Source organism: Mus musculus, chromosome 8 (assembly GCF_000001635.26).
Source record: "Mus musculus strain C57BL/6J chromosome 8, GRCm38.p6 C57BL/6J".
In the NCBI taxonomy this organism is placed as follows: Eukaryota; Metazoa; Chordata; class Mammalia; order Rodentia; family Muridae; genus Mus; species Mus musculus.
Window position 1 is genome coordinate 48,219,130 of NC_000074.6, and position 26,135 is coordinate 48,245,264.

General features: G+C 46.3%; 1 protein-coding gene and 1 long non-coding RNA gene across 27 annotated transcripts in view; one reads left to right on the forward strand and one right to left on the reverse strand.

Annotated features, from left to right (window-relative positions):
* Positions 1-901: 901 nt before the first annotated feature.
* Positions 902-6,210, forward strand: Gm32923. The gene is made up of 3 exons (XR_870430.3): positions 902-3,850; positions 5,230-5,312; positions 5,472-6,210. It is a non-coding gene; the product is annotated as a predicted gene, 32923 (long non-coding RNA).
* Positions 6,211-6,535: 325 nt separating this feature from the next.
* Positions 6,536-26,135, reverse strand: part of Tenm3 (teneurin transmembrane protein 3) — a 1,297,160-nt gene continuing 1,277,560 nt past the window's right edge. For 24 of the 26 annotated variants that reach the window (XM_006509405.3, XM_011242216.3, XM_011242218.3 and 21 more), the window contains 4 exons: positions 21,116-21,412; positions 16,161-17,772; positions 12,879-13,009; positions 6,544-10,072 (listed from right to left, as the gene is read on the reverse strand). In XM_006509405.3, coding sequence (XP_006509468.1) covers positions 9,317-10,072; positions 12,879-13,009; positions 16,161-17,772; positions 21,116-21,412 — 2,796 coding nt within the window. In that variant the 3' untranslated portion in view covers positions 6,544-9,316. Of the gene's footprint in view, positions 10,073-12,878; positions 13,010-16,160; positions 17,773-21,115; positions 21,413-26,135 lie in introns of all 26 variants that reach the window. The other 2 variants (NM_001145937.1, NM_011857.3) reach the window with 1 other exon arrangement.

Here is a 26,135-nt window from a genome sequence, read left to right on the forward strand (position 1 = left end):
GCCTGGTATCTTAAGAAGCTTTGGGGAGAATAATGGAAGGGAGGGCTCAAGGCGGAAGTCTTTGGGGGGGGGGCGGGGAGTTTCAAGACAGGGTTTCTCTGTATAGCCCTGGCTATCCTGAAACTCACTTTGTAGACCAGACTGGCTTCGAACTCAGAAATCAGCCTGCCTCTGTCTCCTGAGTGCTGGGATTAAAGGCGTGCGCCACCACGCAAGGTGGAAGTCTTGATCCACTTGAAACAGGGAGAGAATGGAGGAGCAGAGGTAGCGGGGGAGGGAGGTATCTGCCCCACACTATCAGTTTTCAACCTGTGGATCTAGTCCCCCTTCGAGAGGGAGAGGTCCTTCCATAGGGGTCACCTAAGACCATCGGAAAACACATTACAATTCAGAGCAGTAGCGAAATTTCAGTTTTGAAGTAGTAATGAAAAGAATTTTATAGTTGGGGAGTCACCACAACATGAAGGACTGTGTTGAAGGGTCGCAGCGTTAGGAAGGTTGAGAACCGACAGAGTGTAAATGCCACCTGGGGCTGCAGTCGGATCCTACTGATGACGGTTATGAGGAGATGGTGGTCTTCAGGGTCACCACGGGCCCTGCTTTAAAAAGGTCTGCCCTGGACATCAGTTTCTCAGTGTGACTCCAGATGCTAATAAAAATGGGGGTGTGTGTCATTCATGTCAAGTACGAGGGGATCCAGATCCGGGAGGGAAGCTGTTCATACATGGCAGCTCTGCTGGGGTTGGGGGGAGAGGGCTTCTCTTGGATTAATTCCTCCTCAGGTTCCTGTTAATAGCCGCTTACACTGGCTCTCCTGGGACTAGCCCTTGCCCAGACCCCCCCCCCCCCAAGGAGACAGGAGAGAACCGCAAGGTTCTCTTACTCCCTAGTCTCATGTGTTTATCTTGTCCCTCTGAGAAAAGCTGCTGAGACACAGTGTGATCCTTATAGGTAAAAAGCGGCACAATCTCTCTCTATCCAGGCTCTGGATTGAGTGGTCTTGGTGCTGGGCCATCATCTGGGGCGGCCATTAGTAGTGGTGCAAGGATTCCAGACATTCCAGAGCACGGAACAGGGCCAGACAGAGTAGGGACCCTTCCTGCACCCATACGACCTTCTGGCTCAGTGTTTTCTTGGCCTTTGAGGCTGCCAGGAGAACGGAACAAAATTGTGCACTATCCCGTACAGACCAAAGGATGCCGTTAATGTACTCTGCCTGTTTCCCTCAGCCACTCAGTTTCCTTCTCTTGAATGGAGCAAAAGCCTGAGGAGCTGGCCCGAATAATGCAGAACATTATTCCATCTGATTCTCTTGTGATTCAAAAATCACCGACTGTTCACACCATCTTGGAAGGATAAAGATGCTGTGCTAGAGCGGAGGAAACCGGGAAGGAAGTCCCATTTCTAGGGAACACCCCTAAGAGCTCAGGGACCTCAGCTATTGGCGCAGCTAGAAACTCTCCCAGAGATGCTGAAAGGCATCAAGCAAGAATTATCCCGAAGTCTTCGTTCTAACTTTTCTGCTCACCTTCTTTTTCACTCTGCGCATGTGCGCATGCACGCACGCACACGCGCACCCACACACGCACGCATGCGCACACACAGCTTAAGGGATGTACAGAGCAGCCCACTTTAAAGATGGAGAAAACTGACTGAAAACAAGTGGCTGCCTTCAGCCAGGCAAAGCGGAGACTGAATGGGTCTTTTCTGCTCCGGCCTGCTCCCAGTTCCACCGCCTCTCCAGGGACCTTCTAAAGTTTGATTAACTAGAGTGCTAATTGGCGGAGGCTGCAGACAGAGCCCGAGTATGGCAAGGCTAGTCGTGTTTTCTTTGATTTACAAGAGCCAGGCAAGGCTACGTCCACAGTTTAATGAGCGGGAAGTAATTGGGGACCTGTTGCCTTCAAAGAGCCCCGAGCCGGAGCCCGCCTCCCCTGCCTTTACTACTGGCATAGAACACCGCCTCTAGGTGTGACTGTGGGTGGGTAGGGCTCTGGGAGGGAGAGTGGGGACCTCCGAATCTGGAATGCTGTCAGTTTGTACTTAGGAGGCGGCAACTTTGGGTTTTAGGACTGGTTTAGGACTGCCAGCCACCAAAGAGAGCTGCAGCTGTCACAGAAGGAAGAGGTGGCATGTGGGGGACCCCCTTGTACTTTGGCAGAGGCCAGGTGAGGGAAGCCAGCTCTTGCTTTAGCACCAGGGAAAAGCAAAGACTGAAGACCAGGACTGATAGGCCTTCTAATCCAGCTGCAGAACCTGGCTCTCCGTGCTCTGGGTGTGTGTATGTGTGCCGCTGGGGGTGTCCTCTCCCTGGGACTCCAGCTCCCAGGAGCACCCGAGGGAGCCTTCCCGGAGAACGGTGAAGATAGGAACTTGGACATACTTGGCTCATGTAGAAGAGTGTTGTTCCCTCCCCTCCTCCTCCCACGGACAGCCTGCCTGTCTGGCCTGGCGGTTCTGTCACGGAAGGGCAAGATGCTCGTTCAGTCCGGACATCTAGCGGTCCACTTTTATCTTCTCATGAGGTGTAGGGTTCTGATCTCATCTTGTCTGCCATGATATTTTGACTTCCTATGTGATCTCTAGCCCCCCTTTTTTTAATCTCAGAGAGAAAGTGGGGAAATGGGTCTACTTATTTGGGTCCCCAAAGGAGCCTCCAGAAATGTCACTAGATTCTACCTAGCCAGGGACGGTTTCTTAAGGTAGGTACATGCTGTCACTTAAAATCAGCATGTACTGGCTTCTCTGTGTGACAACCCAGGAAAGAAAGGTTGAAAGTCCATTTTTTTTTTTTTTCTCACCCTGGCAAATGAGGCCAAGCTGTGGAAGGGAGGGGCTGGGGGCAGGAAGGATTTTTTTTTTTTCAGGCTGCCTGTCATTCTCGCACTTTCTGTGAGAGCCTAGCTTGGGCAGAAATAAAAATGCCACTCTGAATTTAAATAATCTGTCCTTCTGGGAAAGTCTTCGCGGCGACAGGGCTGTTAACATGGAAAGTAAAAAGTAAACAATGTATTTCAGCAATCAGTGTTCTGAGTGGGCTGCGGGACTCAGACAGCCTGCGGACAACTCCTGGGAGGAAGGGCCCTCTTATGATCTGCCAGGCGAGAGGAACATGGATTGACAGAACTTCTGCAGGCGCATGCGGTCGGGAAAAATCTTATGGGAGTAAGGATTGCAAGGACCAAGCTTCAGTGAGGCGGTGCATGAAGCAGAAGGAATCGCTTTATGTGTGGAAGTCTACGGGCAGAACAGAATGGGACCAGAGAGGATCGTTTGAATTGGCCCATCCAGAGCCGGGTAGATGGAGATCTTAAGTCTCCCTTTGTTTTTGTGTTTTGTTTTGTTTCTGGTTCGGGACATTGCTGCCACTTTAGCGTAGACGTCGACAGCTAAGACGCCCATCGCTAGGGGGCGCAAGAGCCCTTCATGAAAGTGCCTCGCAGCCACCATGACCCAGACACAGGTCTCTGCTGAGGCTCACTCCTCAAGGGTGTCACCAGATGTTGAGACAGGATCTTACTCCTCCAAAAAGCCAGAGTCCTGAAAACTGAGGACAGACTTGTAGAAAGATTGTCACTCCCTTCCCTATTTCTTGTGAGCCGTGCTGCTCGGACCACTCAACGTCTCCCTCTATGTGCTTTGCAGAATTGCGTTTCAGCGATGGAGAATAATGCTTAAATCTCAAGCCTGACCTTGGAGATAATGTCACAGCTGAAGTGAGACTTTGAAACCTGCTTGCTCATAACCTTTTGTCAATAAGTTGGAGATGAAAGACTCTCCTTCCCTGTGATATCCTCAACTGTCAAAATCACCTGGCTTATCAATGGACCAGCATGGCTTTCCCCCTAAGGTGAAGAAAAGCAGACACAATGTTTTTTTTTTTTTAAATGGTTACAACCCAGGCAGCTCTTGCTGGGGTCATTTCAGAAAGAGAGAATTAAGGGAGAGAAAAGGGGAGGATGTAGAGGCAGGAGGACCTGGGAACGACTTTTAAGGAGTTAATTTCTGAACTTGGCACAATAGGCTTCCCGTCCGTTTATCTGGGAGGGAATGTTGGGATGAAGTGGATCTTCACCAAAACTGTTGCTAGTCACCTCGTGACAAGAACCTGAGGTGGAAGAGCTCAGAGTTCCGATGAGCAGGTCTCTTTTCAGCTCAGGTCACTTTCCCTCCCTGGGTGTTTACACTCCCCTCACCTTGACAGCGTTAAGTTTCGAGAAGCTTTCGGAATGCCTTTCCACTCAGAGGACCGGTTGTAAATCGCGTCCATTCTATGCAGCGAGAGCGATGCTGTCATATGGACATAGCCATTGCTGGTGGGATTCAGGAAATGTCTGCACATGTAAAAAGAATGTGATCTCCCTTCCTAATGCAGGTGGATGCCAGGGGCCACATACAAGTCATCCTATAGGCAGGAAGACTGCAACTGAGCCACTCTCTTGCCCTAGAACTAACAATTTATACTTCTAATTTTAATTTTCCTCTGCTTAGATCCCGGAAGGATTTATTAAATTTGCTTTGTTGAGCCCATTATCTCTAAACTGAATAATGATGTTACTTTTAAGCTCAGCACCAGTCTGTGGTAAATTCTCTATACACAAGGCTCTAGGACTCCTGTAGTGCTCTATGTCAGAATTTTAAGTTGGTTCATTAATGAAAAGGTTTGCTCGATCTACCTAAAAGTTATTAGTAATTAACTGACATCAAGAGACCATTGCTTGTAGAGGTGGTAACAGACGAGAAAAGTGGTAAGAGGATTTTTCATTCTGGGGGCTTGGATCAGAGGGCAGAACACTCTAGCAGCCTTGTCACTACCGTTTTGGAACTTGGGTTCACCCTGTGGTTAAGGTGAGTAGGGATATATAAACAATGTGTCACCTTTCTCCATGACCTTGGTAGGATGACAAAGTCAAAGGAGAGGCTTATGGAAAAATCTCTAATCCCTCCTTTGGATATGATGGGCACTCATTAGCATTGCATGGATGACTTCTTTCCATAGACGAGGGAGCCAAGAAGCTAGAAATATTGGCAGATAGACAGGGACATAAAGCCCATGTCTTGTGACTTATGCAAACACAGCAGGTAGTACCACCAGAGCCGTCTGGGGTGAAGCTATCGCGGCAGGAAAGCTAACTCCCTGATAGAGAGTCTTTGCTCATTTTGGCTTGAACCCCATCCATACTTGGATAACTTGCTCAAATTTCTCTACGTTCTTTCTCCCTCACCTAGAATTTACTGCGCGCTGCGGACTGGAGCTGCAGGCGGAGCTCACTTGTCTTCAGGACAGTGTGATGGCGTTACCTGTGGAAGGGGTATGACCCTGCCAGGCTGCCCTTCAAGGCTCTCGAGGGGGAGGTCCTGCCTCGCTCTGCAGGAGCCTGGATAGCATCCGTGTCACCTGGGTTGGGTGGTGGCATTTCATGGGTGGGCTGTGTCCTGTAAGAGCACTGCTCAGGGGCTGTTTGTTACAGACCGAGCATGTCATGAATCGGCGCCTTCAGGCTTCCTCTTCTGGACTCCCTGTATTCCAAAGAGCACCTTACACAGATAGCTGATTGGCTGTCTACCTGGTAAGAGAAATGGCTGCTTCTGGGATCAGCAGAGACAAAAGAAAAGGCCGTGAACAGGGAGAGGAGTGGGCATGGTTAGGGCTTTGAAGGCAGGCTAATCTCTCTAGGTTTCCTTTAAGTGCTTGTGGGGGCGAGTCACGTGACTAGTAGGCACCTTGCAGTGAATGTAAATACCGATGCACTTTTCATTTCACCGTGGGAGCGAGTGGCATGTTTGGTACCCAGTTCATTATCTAAAGTTCACGTCCACTATTGTTCTCCGAGCTTGCTCGGGACAAGGAAAGCGCTGTAAAGGGAAAGGGTTGGGCTAAGCTCTGCTTTACTGAGTGCCTGGGAGCACACTGAACTCTGATCTGAGAAGAAACCAGTCTCTTTGCCAAGCGGGATGACCTGACTCCAGTAGCATCCACGCTGCCATATCAAGTTGAGGTTGTCACTGTAAAAGCAAGCATGGGGAAGTCTGCCTTTTCATACCAAAATCAAAGCCCTGGTCTGTCAGCCTGGAATTGCTGAACAAAGCAAACCCTAATCAGTAGGTCTATATGTAGATTTAGACATCTCCAGGAGGCTGAGAACCTATCGGGCCCAAACTGATTATTCTAATCAAGTGTTTTAATTAAGCACACTCAATGCCAACATCACAGGAATGAGACCCGATTTCCAGGAGTAATGGGTGATTTTTTTTTTTTTTTCAATTCTTCCTTTACAGTTAGGGTTTGGCTTTGTGGAGGGGGAGTTAACATTTTTCTAAAGTAGGCCAGGGTAGAGACCTCTGTGAAGTGTGCTCCTCCGAGCTGTCATTTTGAAACTAAATACAAAAACAAAACAAGGATCCAAACTCAGTAGGAATGAGAGCTATCATGGGTTTGGGTGTAGATGAATTACAGCCCCAGATCCGCCTCCTTCTGTATCCACGTGAAACACAAAAGCAATTCTGGCTAGTCAAGACTTGAAAGAAACATATAAACGCACACACATTGGGTTGGCTTTTATTGGAATGCCTAGATGCAATCTATAGTCATCAAGTTATGGAAAATTCAGGTCACATATAAAGTTAAGAAGGCAAACGAAAAGAACAATACAAATCAGACAAAAATTTACATCTCAAAATATCATGAAAGCATTTTGACTGGCTTTGCCTAAAATACTTTGAATATCAATTTCTTTTGTTTTTGTTTTTTGTTGTTGTCATTGTTGTAAGCTAATTTTTTTTTGTCATTATACAGGTCCCCCAACCTCCCCCCAAACTCTTAGAAAAAGATCTCTTGTTTACATATTCCCCAAGGTCACTATTTCTTGTAAAAGCACGTCCAGACCACAAGCCTTTTTAGAAAGAAATAGGCTCATTATATCTACTAACAAGATACTAATTGGGTTGATTTGACTTCTAAAATAAGCACCAGGAGACTCTCCAGATCTGTCATTTATTGGTGCCCCTGTAAAGACCAGTCCACGTTGAGAAGGGGTTAAGAGTGTAATTTCACTTCTGTCATGTGGTACACGCTATTCATGGTCAATACATCACAGACATTTCTGAGAATTTAGACTCGGAGCCTATTTCACCCCAAAGTACTTACAGCATGCTAAATACAGTCCTGCAGAAGTCCCATTCAACAGAACTGCGAACACCTAAGTTAACAGTTAAAAAATAAAATGTCCAACAGAACCATGTTTACGTGGTTTGAAATCTCATAGTTTTCTAAATTTGGGCTGCCCAGTACTTGCCAAAGGATTTCCAGGATAAAAAATATTAATGCTAATCTGTGCTTTCATTCTAATAAAATATCAGCATTCATTAGAAGATTAGTTACTTCGGTATAACCTACCACATACACAGCAACAGGAATAGCACTGAGACTGTAAATTCAGTACTATTTCAAAACTTTCCCAGCCAATCTGTTTAATAAACACGCCTACTGTGCAATTTAGAGTATGTGATACATACAAAGCAGTTAGAAAATTATTTTCAATACATCACTTGAACCTTTATATTTACGACATGTTCACTTGCTATATTTGTCACCATTATACAGAGAGGAAAACAGTGTGTACTATAGCTCAATGAACTGAGAAATCTTTTCTAAAAATACTTTTGTGGCTGAATTCAGTGTTCACGAAAGATTCTTCAGAGTGGCCGGGTTGGCACAGAAGTGCACACAGTGGAACCCCAAGCTTTCAGTGGGGGGCGGGCACTGATGTCAGTTTCCTTCCTACTCCACCCAGTACCCCAGGCTACCCCTGGCCAGCACAGGCTGCCACTCAAACCATGCTCTATGATGGTTGGGCCATGTAGGCTTACAGGAGCTTAACTTCCGGTTTTGATCCCACCTGCTAACGCTGACGTAAGGGTCCAACTCCAAGCCTCACAGAGAGTGACCTTGACTGGTTGGTCCCCTCGCCTGGCTCACTACTGCTCGGTTATTGCTATCTCTCCTAGACATTAAGATACATGTTCATGGTTACCATGACATCAAGTCCTTCCCTCCCCACAGAAGTTCCCGAGCATCAGATTGTGGTCTCTTTCCTCCATCACAAAGTGGAGCATCGAGGGACAACAATATAGTATGAAAAGTTCTGGAAGTCGGCTTGACTTTTAGGGCCTAGAGAGGGTCAGAGAGCCTCTTCTCTTGGGTTCTTTTCTCTTTGTCTCCCCTCCCCCACACCCTCCATAACATCTCGCCAGCCTTGGATGTCAACTGGGCCTCTTGGTTGGTAATGGTTGAGGCCAGTGGCTTGGTAAGAAAGAGAAGGACGAAAAGAAGTTCTCTGATTAGCCACCCGCTGAGGACTGCACAGGTCCTATCTATCTAAGTGATAGAAAGTAGCGCATTGTTTTATTTTTTTCAACCTAATACAAAAATATTAACACTTCTGGACATGATAGGCATAAGTTGTTATACCTCTACAATATAATAAGTTATACTGTACAGTTATAACAGATAACAAAAGGTGCAATCCTTTTTAAAAAAATCACACAGTTCACATGTTTTTATCATTTTATTTTTAAGTATAAACTTTTTAAACACTTTACATAAATTAACTCCTCTGAGACTAATATTTGATGTACAGTAAATTGTAATTCATATAAAAATCCATAAACAACTTGTCTCACATAATTTACAAAAAAATCAGGGTTTCCTTTGCTTATCAGTGACAAGGATTCTATTCGTCAGTTTTTCCCTCCCAGGGCAAGCCATGTTAGTAAAATCCATTATTAAATCCCCGCCGAAGCAGACGTCCCTTGTGCCAGTGTCCTTTTACAAAGCAGCACGGGAAAGCAGTTGGGTTCTATAAACAGTAACTTTGCCCCACATTTTAAAATGAACAGATCTATATATATCACATCCTAAGTAGAGATTACTTCCTGTAAGCAAAGGTCGACAATTCAGTAATATCTGGAAACATTGTACGCATTTTTTTTTCCTTTTTAAAACCTTTGTTAAATACAGTGCCTCGAAGGTACAGAGGGGTCATGGCAAAACGTTGCCTTTTTTAATGCTTTTTTTTCCTTTCTCATACTTCCAGTCCAATTGAGTGCAGCGATATGCGTATGTAAACATATTCTTTAAAGCCGATCACCTTTAAGGTCATTCAGAAAAAAAAAAAAAGTTGTCTTTGTTTCTGGTTTGTGTTGCGTGTGTATCTGCGATGTGTCTGTCTGCAGAGCAGTGTCATTTTGGAAGGCTCTTTGGAGAGTCCGGTTTGGATTGTGCTACAGGAGAATCTGCACAGGGGTGGCCCGGGGGTTACCTCTTGCCGATCTCACTTTGTCGCAAGAACTGGATGTTGTTGGCACTGTCAGCCAGCTCGGGGTACTGCTCCACCGACAGTACGTAGTACCCATCGTAGCCCTGCACCTTGCCAGCGCTCAGCAGCTGCCGTTTCTCACCCTCCGTCCAGAGGCGCGCACCCTCCTCGCCGTCGCGCACGCGCTGCTGCTCCCGTGCCCACGCCCGGGCGAGCGCGCGCTGGCGCGCCTGCTCCAGAATGCGCGCCTTCTCCTCGTCCAGCGTCATGCCATAGCGCACATGCAGTGCCAGGGCACCGAACTGCATCTCCACGTCGGCGAACCTGCGAGTCCTGCCGTTCACCACCGTGGTGGACTGAGACACGGTCACGTTGATCCCGTTCTCCAGGGCCTTGCGACCGCTCGTCAGCCGCAGTGTGCCCAGGTCGCTCTCGGGTGTGGTGGTCTTGATGAAGTAGTGTGTGTCCTTGCCCTCGATGGTGAAGTGCAGGTTCTCCAGGTAGAAGGCGTTGTTGAGCACCGCCGCCACCTTGATGCAGTCCTCGTTGGCGATGTTGAGCACGTTGGTCTGCACGCGGCCTTGGCTCACGGCCAGCATGACGCCCTTGCCGATGAGCGACTTGACCGTGGCGAACCACAGCCACGACTGCTCGGCGCCAGCTTTGCGTCGGCTCACCTGCACCTCGGCCATCTTCCCCAGGGACAAGAAGGCCTTGGCTTGCCTTGCCACTTGCTGCTGAACTCCAAAGATGGGCTGAAAGGCAAAACACAAGAGGTGGGAGATTGAAAGAACATCAGCATACAGATCCTGGTTGCTGAGAGCCATGCTTGCTGGTGTACCTTCCCGGTCTTGACTACACATAAAACAGGGCCCATTCTCTAAGCACTGCATTGGGGAGATGGAAAGGATTGGGAGAACAAGGCCATCCTTGGCTACACAGTGAGTTCAGGGTTATCCTGAGCTATGTGAGCTCCTACCCCAGAGAACCAAACCTCAGCCAGCCAGGAAACAAAACGGGTCTTAGATGAGGTGCAGAAGCCTTTATTGACGGGGAAACTCCCTGACTTTATAGAGATTAGAACGACTACACAAGCCAGGATGGAATGGCATTTCCTTCCCTCATGGAAGCTATACTAGTTTTTAAAATGCTCAAAAAGAGAGTTTACTAGCTGGCAAATGGCTCACTGGGTAAAGACGCCTACTGCCAAGTCTGATCCAATTATCCTCTGTTCTCTACACGTGTGCTGTTGTATGGGGGTATATGTGGACATGCAAAATAAAAATGCAATAAAAAGTTAAAAGGATATCTTACACATCTCTGAGGCCTTTTTAGTTTCCAAGCCAGGCGAACTATTCATATGACTACCTGTCATCTTGCAATACCTAGAGGCTTTGTTCTCAAACTACTCTATGTAGTAAAGCCAGACTACCAGGCTTGCAGCAGTAGCTTTCTCCCGGGTTGCCTGAGGCCAGGGTCACCAGGCCCTCATAACTACTTTGAAATGCTTGTGCTGTAAGTCCTCTGTGCCTCCTGTCCCATGGAACCCAGTGTTTAGCTGAGAGTCTCCAGTGTAATTGCAGAGCTGAAATGATCAGGGATGAGAGGACTAGGGGCCAGCTGGGCATGAGAACTTAAACTCTGGAAAACAAGTATTTTATGCAGATGCAGAGACAGGGGACCGTCTCCACTGGCAAACTGCTTAAAATTGGAGATATTCTAAGGCAGCCATTTTGCATACCAGCAGATGTTTGTCTAGCCAAATGGAAACATCTGTTTCATTTACAGCACTCAAAGAAATGCCCATCTCCTCTCCCGCACGAAGGAGGCTGCCCGATGTCTTTGCTCGGGATTCCCTAAGCTATCCTTATGGTACACTTTTCTGGTTAGAGAACTTGAACCACAACTGAAAGGCTGCCTAGGAAAAAAGTTGGCAGGTCCATTTGTACTAGCAGACTAAAGTGCTTCTAGACGTGTTGTGAACCCATACAGTTGGGACACGCACACTCAAATGCATCAGGAGGCCATGGTGAGACTTTGGGGCACGTTGTCAGGGTCAGGTATAATTTGCAATTAGAAATGCTAAAATGGGGACTGGAGAGAAGGCTCATGGGTAAGAGTGCTTTGTTCTTGCAGAGGACCAGAGTTAGATTAGCAGCACCAACATCCATCCAGCAGCTCACAGCTGCCTGTACCTCTAGAAATAATATCTCATGTTCACATGAAACAATAACAAGGTTGTAAATACGCCTAACATGATATAACTATCCCTCGTACAATCGCAAACGCATTAGTAAATTTACAATGGGCATTCATATTACTTTATAATCCTCGTTTCTGCAACTGGTTACGTGGCCTTAATTGGTATTTATAACTACCTTCCTCTACTACCCATTCTGTATTTCCTTCTCCTTCAGCCAGCACCTCAGCAGGTCTTGGCTCTTTTCCTGGAGGATTGACCCATACCTTCATTCCTGATGGGTCTGTGTCCTTTGTCATCCTGCTTGGATTAGGCTGTTGTAGTTTCCCATTGACTTTAATCACAGGACATGTTAGTACTATATGCTCTCCTCTGGACTTGAAGTCCAAGGGCGTCTGCATTCATGTACACACATCTTTAAAGGCCCCAGTAGCTCGATGCATTTTGCTTATTAAATAAAGATGCCAGCCAGCGAGACAGGGTTTTAGTGTGAAGAATGAAACTTTATCAGAAAAATGTATCTTCGAGCACAGTGTACACCATGTGTGTATTTATGTGTTTTAATCACGATTACTATTTTTCTTTTTGTAGTCACCAAAGTGGTAGGACATTGCTCAAGGTGGGGATTAACTTTTCTAGGAACCCTGCACTTTCCTTATCGTTAAGAGGTAACCCAATTTCTGGATCTCTAATTATTCTTGCTCTGAGCTAGAAGTCCTGGTGTTTTGTTGTGTGTTCTTTTCTGAGCGCTGAATGATGGGAATTAAAGAGCCCACTTCCTGACACAGCACTTTTGACTTCGAAATTCCCATTCTATTTCCCAGTTTATTTCTTTCTCACAACAGGGTCAGGCCTCCTGATCTGTAATTTCCAGAATTGTATGAACACCTGCTCGTAGACAGAGCCTTACTAGAGGGTGTTTTATTTCTCTGCAAAGGCCGCGTGGCTCTGTTCGTGGGCTGCTAATTTGAAATCCGAATCTCCATTCTCTTGTTTATTGCATCTCGCCTTCAGCTCCCAGGTGCCACAAATGCTTTTTCCTGGGGTTCGCTGTAGAAGCCCTACACAGAAAACACAGGCTTCTGCATTTTATTGCTTTGATGTGTATTTGAATGTTTTTATTAGCATTATGAGAAACAGATTTGGCCTGTTTATCAGGTCCTCTAGCATGCTGAACAGAAAGGCAGTGGAACTGTTGTCAGCTTTCCTTCCTCAAAAGTGTGAAAGAAAAAGAAAAAGAAAAAGAAAAAAAACCGGGTAAGTTTTTTTTCACAAGGGTAATTTGATGAACTGTGGGTAAACAAGAACCAAGCACGCTAGCCAATCACCGCTTTCTCTTCCTTTCCCCGTTTGTTTCTTACCGGCACATCTTCCCACTGTTGACTCTTCACAAGCTCATAGGAAGGCTCAGTTAAATCAAATTTGGGAACAGGGAATCCAGGAATAGCATTGTGCAGATGGAAGCCAAACGTCACCAGCCAGCTGTTAACATCTAGGAGGAGAACGCAGAATAAGAGGTGTTAAGGCTTTACCGGGTGCTTTCACGAATTTATATCCTACCTAAAACAACAACAACAACAACAACCCAACAAAAAAATGCCACCCAATTTCACAAATAATCACCTGCAAAGAGGCACGTGTTTGCCTACCTTGTACTATTTTAAATCCACTGTCTATTTTTAGACATGCAGACACTAACCTCAACAGCAGGACTATGGCAAATGCTGCAGAAAATGGAGGGTAATAGATACTCACTTAGAAAGAGTAGATAAACTGTCAGAAGCACAAAATTGCATCCTGGGCTAGTAATAGTGAGAAAAAAAAAAGCAATAGCAACAGACAGCAGCTAGAGAGTTCAAGACAGAGTCGTGGAAAACAAATGAAGTTTGTAGTTAGCAAAGGCTACAAGAGACGTTGTAGGATTGGCCCTCAAGAGTAATCTCGATATGATACCCAGGCTTCCAAAACCCGTTTCCTAGGAATGACACCCCCCAGACTGAGAGTATGGAAATGAGCAGCGGATTCTTAATCAACGATGATGCTAAAAGATGGTAACCCTGGCCAAGGGCACCGTGTTCTGATGGCCATCAGCCTTGACTTCAAAGGCTCGCTGTGCTCAGGTGGAGACTAAGATTTTTGGGGGGAGAGACCATGAAAACCTTTAAAATGATATTTTCAAATATTGCCATGTGACTCCGAAAGCCATTAAGCAAAGAATAAGGCTTTTATTCTCTTCTGGAGGTTGTGATTTACAGAGCCACTCAGCAGGCTTGCCGCTTTATGAGTACGGTTGGGCGTAGATTATTTTATATATTAAGCACATTGCTGGAAAATTTGAAATTGCATTTCACCTAATATATTTTATGCTGTTCCATCTCTCCTTTGATGTTTTCCAGAAAGTGCTGCAGTAGCACTCCCCGCAGTCCGTGTTGCTAGGAGAAGATGGATGCAGGAGCTGAGGGCTTTCCACTCGTGCAGTCAGCCCCTGTCAGCACCCTCAAATATCCGGTGGTAAACTGCTTGTCGGAATGATGGAGAGCTGCTTGCTTCTCATTTCCCTCTCTAGGGCACAAACTCTCACCTTACTGCCAGGCTGGCAGGTCCTTTGTCCAGGTGTCACATGGCTACAAAATCAGTGGGGTTCTCTCTGTTAAATGGGGTGGTAGTGTGTGTGTGTGTGTGTGCACGCACAGGCATGGGGTGGGGAGAAACCTCCACTGGGTTTTCAGTGGATGGGAAATGCTACCTTCCTGTGAGAGTGCATATATGATTACGGGCAGGAGCCTTAGTTTGGGGGGCACTCTGCCTCCCAAATGTTGATGTATAGAAGACAGAGTTTAGTATTGAAAAGCACTGCCAAGATAATGGGATTGGAATGTGACTATGTGCCAACAGAGAATATCACACGGTGTGCCTACATGAGGTGTTGGTGACGCTGGAGGGAGGGACCATGTAGAAGGGAGACAGGCAAAGCTCCTTGCCATTTGGAAAGTTGAAAAGCAGATATGGCAGGTTCAGGGGTACATTTTTGACACCCATCCTGAGGGACCGAAGAATATCTTGGTGTTCCTCGAACCCTGAACTGGGAAAGAGGCAGGCTGCTGGGATATCCAACACAAGCCAAAACAGAGGGGAAAAAACCTCAACGCAACAAAACAAAACAAAACAAAAACCACTCTCAAACCAAACCACCACCACCACCACCACCAAAAACCCTACAGGAAACAGAAAGCTGACTTCATGGAAGGACGGAAGCACGAGAATCTAAACTTCTTGGAGAAGAGGGTAGATGATAGCAGCTCAGTATGGGGACCATAGCAGAGCTTGAAAGGTCCTGTCTGTGTTTTGTCACGTGCTTCTGCAGTGGCAGACACGCAGATGGATTCTTCACAACGTCAGTGTCAAAACAATCCCGTGGATTAAACCTCGTGATGAGAAAGACCCTCATTCTATAGCCTGGGTGTTACTCCTTATTAGTAGTCACGTTAGTGTGGGCGTTAGAAGTGCCATCATGTAAGAACACAGAACTGAGAGGAGAAACCCATTCCTCTGTCAGGAGAGATGGCTCCACTCCCATCCTGTGGTGATGGCTTTGAGGAGGGTATGAGGAATCTCTTAGGGATGAGACAAGGTGCCAGTCACACTTTGCTGTGTTTCACATGGATTATTTCCAATATATATATATATATATATATATATATATATATATATAGATATATATATATCTATATATATATATATATCTGTCTGTCCATCCATCTGTCTGTCTATCTGTCTACTGTCCACATGGGGAACCCAGGAGTATATGGTTGTGAGGTAGCTGCTATTGAGCGCAGAATTCTCTACACTCTTATGTTTTATGGTAGACACTGTCATCCCATCTCATTATTAAGGCCAGAGATCAGACGCTGAATGCCTCCACGTGCCCATTTGTCAAAGCTTTGTTCTTAGCCGACTACTGTTGGAAGGTGGTAGAAACCGTGGAGAGGTGAAGGATGTGGGAGGTCTTTATGTCACTGCGGTATGCCCTTGAAGGGGACTATGGGATTCTGATCTCCTTTTCTGCCCCACCCCCAGCCTCCTTCCTGGCTGATAATGTGCTTGGCTTGCTCCTCCAAGTATGTATGCCACAACATGCTGTCTTGCAGGGTGGAAGGAAGCATGGGAGCCGGGGGAGGGGGGTGCAATAGGACTCCTAAGCCTCGCGTCCTAACGAATCACTCCCCTTGCAAGGGGATTGATATCTTGGAAGTTTTGTTGTAATAGCAGAGAGTGAGCCCGTGCCGCATCCGAGACTAGGAAAGAATTGGACCACCACGCCACACCACTGCAGAGAGGAGGCGAGGCTGCTATTTCAGTTTTGGGAACCTGAATTTAGCATGTTTGCTGCTCTCTGGATCTCCTCCCCGCTCCTTAGATGATTGAATTCCATGTCATTTCAGAAACCATGGCCTTGAGCATAGTCAGGCAGAGTAGGAGGTAACTGTACTTCATTTTCCCTTTGTGGTTTCTCTATGGATCCTTAGAGAAATGAATATATCCAAAAGGTCAATTCTACTTACTTTGTGTATTAATCTAATGGTAATAGTAATTTAGCACTTGGAAAGAAAGAAAGAAAGGAGAAAAAAGAAGAGACGCCTTACCCGTGATGTAATCTTTCACATCATGGATTTTGCTCGCGGGGTTGTTATTCCGAAACATATACAGGTTAAAAGGAGCAGGGTCCTTTCCGATCCTTTTCCAGATTTCAATGTCCGGTGTGGTCCATCTTCCCGCCAAAATGTCATAATCTCTTTCTCCAAAGTGGATTAGTTTGGTGAGCGGGTCATACAAGCCCCCGTGGAATCCAATTACCAGCTGAAAGTCGACGTTGGAGTCAAAGTAGATCTCACCATAGGCAGTGTACTGGATCTGTTTCAGCATGAGCCCGTTGCTGCTGAAAACAGCCAGCGGTGTCCCCGTGTTGTCCGAGGCGATGTAGAACTCATCCCCACTGCTGATCTCCATGGCGAAGAGATGTCCTTGGAGGTCATAGTACAGGGAGGTGATTTCTGAACTGGAATGGTTGTAGACGTGAGTAATTCTCGTGGGGTATGTCAGGTCGGCGTAGAAAAACTGAAGGTGCTGTCCCAGGCTGGTTTTGCTAGAAACACGTCTTCCCAGGCCGTCGTACCGATAGATCACTGTCCAGCCACTGCCTTTACTGTAGACTCGAGTCAGAAGCCCTTTGGAGCTGTATTCAAAAATTTCAGTGCCCCTCTGACGCAGGAAACCATCTTCATCCAGCCGGTACTGAACATCGCCCAGGCGGGTGATTCTGTCGCGCAGGTCATAGCGCAGAGGGGTCAGGCGGGCGCTGCTGCTGGGGTTGAGCAAGTGGAGGTTTCCATTTAGGTCGTAGTTGTACCGCCACATGATCTTTTCGTTTAGGTAAACTGTTTGGAGCTGTCCATCGACGTCGTACTCGTACGCGTATTTGGTAGTGTTGGCAAAAGGCCCAATTTTAATCTCTCTCTTGGTTACCCGGCCCATATTATCATATTGAATTGTAATCCAGTACATGAGTGACCTAAATATCTCATATTGGATCTCCTTGATGCGCCCATGAGCATCAAAGTGCTTTGTATAAGTCATCACGGCCGTGGAAATGATTTGGTTGATGTCGTAGTATATCACTCCGAATTTTCCAAACTGCTCGACTTTGCCAGAGATGTCATCAAACTGGTATAGATCAATGGGCAGTGGTGTTTCATTGATGACACCCTGCATGCTGGTCACTCGAAAGCTGTTGTCGTAGCTATAGTCAAATCTCGCATTTACCATTCCATCCTCGCTGAAGCGGAAAATCTGTCTGTCAATCAGGGGACCAATTTGCCTGTATCTAATGGTGCAAATAAAACCATCACTCTGAAGGTTTACTGTTTTCAGGACTCCCGCTGTTTCGTCGTAGGTAAAACTGACTCTTGTGCTGTCGTATAAAATTTCTGATAGCCTGGTCTGCCTTCTATACTTGAATAAGACCCTCCGACTCGTTCCCAGGAAAGCTGTTTGCAGAAGCAGCCCTTCCTCGTTGTAGTCGGTGATGATAGAGGCATTGCTTTCTGGGGGATTGTAGATGTTGCGGTAGTAGCCAATGGACCGGATGGTCTGCATGGTGTGGCGAGCCACACTGGGCATGGTGATGGCGGACAGGCGGTCCCACATGTCGTATTCGAAGATGTACTGCCGCTGGCTATGGAGCAGAAGAACCATGGACTGGGAAGAGAACACAGGCTGTTATCAGGGTTTGGGAAGTGGGGTGGGTGGGAGCACACAGAAAACAGATTTGGTGGCCACGAACATGCAGAAAACATTCCGCCTGAGAAAATGGTTTTCGTTTTAATTGAGTTATCCTTGACCTTACATGGTGTTAATGATCCCCTGCCTAATTTGCTTGGATGCTTAATTGGGGAGGGTTCTGCAATTAGTGGCTTAAGATTCATAATGTGCTATTTGTCATGACTGGGCTGCTCTTTGTTTCCAGGCCTTCCCGGCCAAACGGCAGATTGTCAATGGACTTGGAGAAGCCATAACACAGGCATGAACCAAGCTGGTCTGAAGACAGTATTTCAAGGGGAAAACAGCAGAGGGGAAACACAATCCTATGTATAATTAGCCATTATTCAGTAAGGTGGTTTTCCCCCTCATTTGACTGAAGAGCCACTTCAAATCAGGTTTTAGTTTCCTGTGTATTTGGGGGAGGAACAAAGCCAGAATGTTATTTATGAAGAAGAAACATAAAATTAGCCTGAAATGGATAATGTGTACATGAAGCCTCAATGCCGACAAACAGGGCTAAATTAGCCACACAGCTCATCAGAGCTGTAAATGCCCTTCATAGGAACATGGATTTGGAGACATGGTGTCTAAACCTGGGATCTATACGGACAAGTCTCTGTTTCAATAATTCCTTTTGCACGTCCCCAAATCCGAATTGCACTTCAGGTGCCACCATGATATTTTCTAGGTTCTCTGTAAGTGTTGGTATTGAGTTATGAAGAAAAATTAAACATACAAATAGAGATAATCTCTATTCCCCTTACCCAGATTAACCACAGAAAGAGACCTATTGAGCATCTACTGAGCCACCAGGAGAGGAGGTCCACCGTGACCTTAGCTGAGCGAGGTTAACCACATAAGCTGGTAGGCAGGCCTCTGGTGGGTCTTCCTGTGATAAAGTTTCTTTTGACCCCATTAGAAAAAGCGGGATGATGGGCAGAGAGGGAGGCCGTCGAGGAGGGAGAGCCTGGGACGTACTCTCGATTCCAGCATGGAAATATGTAACCGTCAGCTGTCCAGACTCACTCAGGCTTTTCATGCCCTGCTGTATGATAAATGGTTCTGCTGACTTAGGGTCCTGACAACTCTCTTCTCTGGCCATGAGCAGGGACATATTTTCTATGTAGGCTGTTATGGTTTGGATCTAAATTGATCCCCAAAGACCATATGTCGATGACTTGGTTCCCAGCCTGGATACTACTGGGAGGTTTTGAAACTTTTAAATGGCAGGGCCTCACGGAAGGACGTTGCATCATGGGGAACATGCCTTGGAAGGAGACATTGGAACCCCCACTTCTTCCTTGCATCCCTGTTACTTCCTGGGCATCGTGAGATGAGCAGCGTTGTCTGACAGACTCCTCATTATCTCACCATAGTCCCTATTAACAGAGGAAGCCAAGCGCTGGTGGACCGAATCCTCTGAAGCCAAGAGCTAGAATCTCTCCAATGTATAGGTTTTCATCTCAGGCATTTGGTCACAGTAACAGAAAGCTGACTAACACAGGGCTTGTAGTTTTCCCAAGGAAGGCTCAAACAACCATCCTTCATGGGGAATTCGTTTCGCATGCATTTAAAGTTGTACTTGATGGTAATTAGTAAAATATTGTCTGGCCGTGAGTCAGTCTGTGTTCAGTGTGTCTGTCCTAGGAAGGAAGCAAATAGAGTCGAGGAGGATATGGGGGAATTTAGGAGCTAATAAAGGAGGCCCCACTGGGTTTTCTGATCTTCATGAGCACAAGAAGATGACTGTGACAACCACCTTTGGCACTTTGTGAAAGCGACTATCACCAACGGCACCCGTTTTGCTTTCCTTTAGGACAGCTGTTGTTTGTGGGGGCTGGGTGTGTATTTCTATTACTATTCCCGGTAATGCACTTAGCTGAAATGGGGTAAACGTTCCAGTCTCTTCCCCTACTGCTTGGAGAAGTCCCCCTTGGGGCTGGTTAGATGGAACATAGGATAGATATCAGGTGGCAAGTTACGTTCCTAGGCAAGGATGTCGACAGGGAGTTTACCCTGTGGTCTCTAAACAGATGCTGTGTGGCTAGAGTGTAATGGTGGGGGTGGGAGGAGTCTGTAACAGGTAGCGTCCATGGCCCAGGCTGAGTCTCTTCTAAGGACAGGAGACAAGAGTCTGTCTGGGAGGTTCCTTGTTGGAGGCATTTAGAGTTGGTAGGCTGCCTTAAGGTTGCAGCAGTCCACTTTGAGCTCCGAATCTGGTTGAGGGGTCTGGGAAGTAGATAGGCTCGTGTGTAAGGGTTAGGTTTAAAGAGTTTGTAGATCTGGCGGAGTGTTGTTGGGGTGAATACAGCAGTGATCTGCACAGCTCATGCGTGTTCGGGAGGACATGTTTCTGGGTTTGTTGTTTACTATCCACACGGCTAGGGGCAGTCAATGCCAAGAGCTGAGCCCGTAACTTTGGTGCCATGTTAATTGGGAGCACAGAGCCGTAAGATTTGAAGAGTCATGTCAGAACTCAAAACCAAATCATTTTTTGTGGCCAACGCTTGTCCCAGAGGCAGATGAGGCATCTGTGAAAATGTCCCTTGGTAGATCCTATTCCTTAAGGAGTGAGTTTTAGGGAATGGTCCCAGTCCCCTGACCCTCCCCTTTCCATTCCTCTTGACCCTGGCCCCAACCTCAGGTTGCACAGCCTACAGCTTAACACTTCGCACATGCGCAGCTCTAAAACCCCATCTGTGGCACTGGGCGCAGATCTAAAGGATGGGAAGGTGCCCGAGTTACAATACTTATCTCTTACATGCAAAGGGAAGAAAGACGCCACACAGTATCTGAAAGGATGGCTTTCTAGGAAAATAGCCTCTTCTGGTTAATAATGCATAAATAGGCCCTACATGCTTTTTATGGTTATGTGGAAGCTGCCAGGGACAACGCACAACTGACAGCTTTAACTGTGCTAATGCAAGCTCTCTCTTAAATGAAAGAGCCGGAGCAGAAATTATTTACAAATGACTTGCAAGCTCTGGGTCTAATTTGTGAATGTTGTCAGTGCACGGGCTTGGCAGGTGGATGGTGTGGGTGCTTGTTTGTTTACAGCGCAAATCACTTAAAAGGGACTCAGACAGTAGGACTTAACTAAGGCGAAACTAACTCGGCTAATACAGAAATTCATCACCTCGCGCCCCCGTGACTGCCACGGTGATACTGAGAATAACAAATGAGACTCAGTCACGTGTTCCTGTTTCTTCTTCTCTTAGTGCTCAGGGTGATGGTTGGGAAATGCTAATCACCCCATTTGGGTGCCAGAACACGGGCATACCTTTTCCAAGTACGTGTAACTCCATGTTTTCCCATCGGCAAAGACCCGAGATACGATCCTCCCCTGGCTGTCATAGTCCACCTTTTCGCTCGTGGTCCCTCTCTGGATGCTGGCAATTTGACCGGTGGATGAGTAGGTGACGTTCACTGCCATTAGCTTGCTACTCGGCAGCCAGAGAGTCGGGTGCCCCGACGTGTCGTAAGCGATCCTCAGGAGAAATTTCCGGTGGTCATCATAGATCTTTTCCGTCTTGGTGGTCCGATCAAAGTCCACTGAGAGTAGGTTGCGCCCATTGACCTGTTGTCAAACAGAGCGAGAAAGAGTGCATCTCATCATTCCAGGGCCGGGCACTGTTCACCTGTCGGAGTTCCCAGGATTATTTAAATGCTTTCCGGTGATTGATTCTCTTTGTCAGTAAATTAATTTAGCAAATTCTTAGATGCAAGTACGAGGTAACAGATTAACTGTTCTTTCACAAAGGTTTGATTAAGCAGAAAGACAGCCTGGCATTTGTTCAAAACTGTTTCAATTAAATTTTGTAAACTAAAAGCAACAGATGAGACAGAGAGAGAGAGAGAGAGAGAGAGAGAGAGAGAGAGAGAGAGAGAGAGAGAGAGAGAGAGAAAGAAAGGATGGGAGGGAAAGAGAGTTCTCAAAATGTGCTTGCTTTAAAGATTTTTCTGCTGATAAACATAACACCCTATGTAAATCACTCAACGTCCCTCCCCCAAAAGGACAAAGAAAAAAATAATTACTTAGTGAATTAATCATGGCTACATTAAATAAAACAGTGGTAAACATGACTCTAACCCTTTGAAGTGCAGTTAAGTAGAAGTTGGAGCCCACATTACTGTAAATTATTAATGAGTTCAACTAGCAGGAGGTTACAAACACCATCATTGCTTTGGGCCCAGTACTGAAAAGTCACAATTTTTTATAGTGTTGTTTTCTTTTGATAACATCTAGGTAACTGGCCCAGACTTTAGAGTTCTTTCCTACCACAAACCCATGGTCTGGACATTGAACTTCATTTATAAACCTGGCACTGTATTGCTGCAGTCGGCCCCTTTGTGGCCGGCCGTATGCTGTATCCAGGATCTCTGACATAATCTGGCTGTTACTGTCTGTGATGCAAGGCACAAGCCAGGACTCACTGCTACAGTGGGAGCAAGGTGCTGATTAAACTCGACTTTGCAAGGAGTTGACGTGTTTGCAGGCTGGATTCTGAGGGGAGGAGGCTGTGTGTTGTTCAGGCTTCCTATGGAACCTTTGTAAGTATGGTAGTCTGTGTGAACTACAACTCTCAGTAGATGCTGAGATTGTTACAAAACGGAACAAGCTTGACAATGCATAGCCACATTTTATTTTATTTTTTCACCTTTATAATTAATTTATTTATCTATCTATCTATCTGTATTTTATGTACATGGGTGTTTTGCCTGCATGCATGTCTTGTCTGTGTGAAGATGTCCGAGCCCTTGGAACGGGAATTACAGATAGTTTGTGAGTTGCCATGTGGGTCCTCTCCAAGGATAGTGGGTGTTCTTTAACCGATGAACCATCTCTCTAGCCCTAGCACACACCTTTAAACATAGCACTCGAGGCAGAGGCAGAGAGGCAGAGGCAGAGAGGCAGAGAGGCAGAGAGGCAGAGAGGCAGAGGCAGAGAGGCAGAGGCAGAGAGGCAGAGAGGCAGAGGCAGAGAGGGAGAGGCAGAGGCAGAGGCAGAGAGGCAGAGGCAGAGAGGCAGAGAGGCAGAGGTAGAGAGGCAGAGGCAGAGAGGCAGAGAGGCAGAGGCAGAGAGGCAGAGAGGCAGAGGCAGAGAGGCAGAGGCGCAGAGGCAGAGAGGCAGAGGCAGAGAGGCAGAGAGGCAGAGAGGCAGAGAGGCAGAGAGGCAGAGAGGCAGAGGCAGAGAGGCAGAGAGGCAGAGGCAGAGAGGCAGAGAGGCAGAGAGGCAGAGAGGCAGAGGCAGAGAGGCAGAGAGGCAGAGGCAGAGAGGCAGAGAGGCAGAGAGGCAGAGAGGCAGAGAGGCAGAGGCAGAGGCAGAGGCAGAGAGGCAGAGAGGCAGAGAGGCAGAGAGGCAGAGAGGCAGAGAGGCAGAGAGGCAGAGAGGCAGAGAGGCAGAGAGGCAGAGAGGCAGAGGCAGAGGCAGAGAGGCAGAGGCAGAGAGGCAGAGGCAGAGAGGCAGAGAGGCAGAGGCAGAGTGATCTCCCTGAATTTGAACCCATCATAGTTTACAGAGCTAGTTCCAGAGCAGCCAGGGGTTCACAGAGAAACCCTTTTGAAAATAATAATAATAATGATAATAATAATAATAATAATAATAATAATAACAACTTGTTTAAAAGTCCAGGTGTGCTCACAAACACCTGTTTCAGCACTCCAAAGGCAGAAGCTGTTGAGGCAGACTAATCTATATAAGGAATTCCAAGACAGCCAAGGGCATAGCCATATTTTAACTAGAACATTTCAAATTAACAAATGAACAGCTCGAGGTGACTGGTTTTATATACAAGTAACTATATATATATAACATAATAACTATAACAACTAACCTATAACTATATATATGGATGTGGTTTGATTTGATAAAAAAAAGGATGAAATTTAGTTGCCAACGTAATGGTGTAAGGAGAGGGAGGCTTTAAAAGGCACTCATGTTTCAAGAGACTGAAATAGTTGTCATGGGAATTGATTTGTTCTCTCCCCATCTCATAGGCACGTTCTTGGTCCCTTCCTAATCACCACCATTTGTTCTTCTACTTACTGTCTTGAGGCTCTTAACGGAATTCAAGCAGATGCTGGCTCTACGTCATTGGATTTCTACTGTGGCTGGCTAAAATAAATCTCTTTTCCTTTATAAACTACCCAGTGTCAGACATTCTGTTACAGCAACAGAAAACAAAATAAGATATACAACATTTCTATATTAACACAACACACACACACACACACACACACACACACACACACACACACACACACACTGTTCACATCTGTACCACCTGCCTTTACATACTATCTTAGCTTTTTTGATACTGTGACCAAAATACTTGAAAGGAGGTTAAGGAAGGGGGGACTGATTTTGGCTCACAGTTCAAGTTTGCCCAGTCAATCAAGGATGGGCACAAGTGCATAGCTTTCGTCTTCAGCTAATTGTCTATGGAAACACCCAGGAGTGTGCTTCAAACAGAAGATCCCGATCCCAGTTACGCTGACTGAAGAACTGCCACCACAAGTCCACCCCTTGTTACCCTGAGATCCAAACACATCACTTTAAACCACAATACATGTGTGCATAGGTATGTATGCATATGACATATACATGTACATTCGTGTAAAAATCCGTGATTAAATCAGATTTTGCCGTCTACCACTGATATTAACTATTCCAGGCAAAAGTCGTGCCTTAAACCTAGATTTTTCTGATTAGCTATTCAAGAGGAGAGGCGTGAAGTCCATGGAGAGGTGTGGTGTAAGTCTTAAATGAGGTTTTTTTTTTGGGGGGGGGGAGGAGAAATACTTCAAAGATGTGATTTGCAAATAACGAGAGAGGGCAGAGCCCAGAATGAGATGAAGTGACCCTGAGTTTTCTGTTCTTTCAGACAGGGTTTATGAGGTGGAAGAGAACCACTACATTATAACATGGCAGAAATTTGTGTTTATCAGGGTCTATAAGGTGTGTGTGTGTGTGTGTGTGTGTGTGTGTGTGTGTGTGTGAGACCCATGAAGTCCCAGCAGCTTCAGAACCTGACCTTCCAGATGGACAAGGCCCAGGGGCAGCCTGGCCCTGGGCTTTGGAAACTCCCTGCATCTGTTTTGTCCATCTGTAGATACAGAAGCTGGGCTGGATCCCAGAGGCGTGGTCCTGTAGTGGTTTTGCTAGACTGTGAACTAGCCAGCTGGAGGCTTCCCGCCCTTCTCTCTTCTGATGAAGAAATGCCTGCTTCTGCTTCAGTTGCTCCCTGCCTAGCTGAGTTCTGTGATAGTTTGCAGGATGCTTTGGAAAGAAGTGATAGTGAATATTATGAACATCTTTTTTTTCAGTCTGTGGAAAGATTTGATATCAGATCAACTCAGTAACTGGCAGAATCAAGTGCTCCAGCTTATACATGCATTGTTTTTTGATGCAAGAAACTTCGGTAGCTCGACCACATTCCAGTGTATGGCCCCATGTGTGTGTGTGTGTGTGTGTGTGTGTGTGTGTGTGTGTGTCTGGGGCAGTGCAGAATATACATGGTAGGACTAAACCACCAACCAAAGAGTAGACATGGAGTAACCCATGGCTCCAGCTGCATATGTAACAGAGGATGGCCTTGTCTGGCATCAAAGAAGGGAGTCCCTTGGTCCTGTGAAGGCTCGATGCCATGCCCCAGTGTAGGGGAGTGCCAGGGTAGTAAGGTGGGAGTGGGTGGTTGGGTGGGGGAGTACTCTCATAGAAACAGAGGAAGGGGGGGATGGGGTAGGGGGTTTGCAGAAGGGAAACCAGGAAAGGGGGTAACATTTGTAATGTAAATAAATAAAATAATCAATAAAAAAATAAATAAAAAAGACAAAGTGAGGAGAGGGAGGAGGATGGATTCAGGAGGGGAAATTGGAGAGGAATCCGGGGAGAAATATGACCAGAAAGTATTCTACACATGTATGAAATTCTCAGTTAATAAAAACTGTATTAGAAGGGGGAGGGGGAGGAGAAGAGGAGAGGTTTTTGTTCACTTAAACCATTTCATTAGGACTTTTGGGTTTCTCAGATTGTATTTTTGAAGGATGCCCCACCCCAACCCCCACGTTCAGTTTGCCCTCTTTTTCTTTTCTCTCTCTCTCTCTCTCTCTCTCTCTCTCTCTCTCTCTCTCTCTCTCTCTCTCTCTCTCTCTCTCTCTTTTTTAATGCTTAGGTTGTTCCTTCCATGGATATCTGTGAAAGACTGTGTGGTTTCCACAATACTGCCCACGTTACGGCCCCATCTGTTTGTATTTTAGTTTGCATCCATTTTAATTTGTACTTCAACTCTTTACTGCTC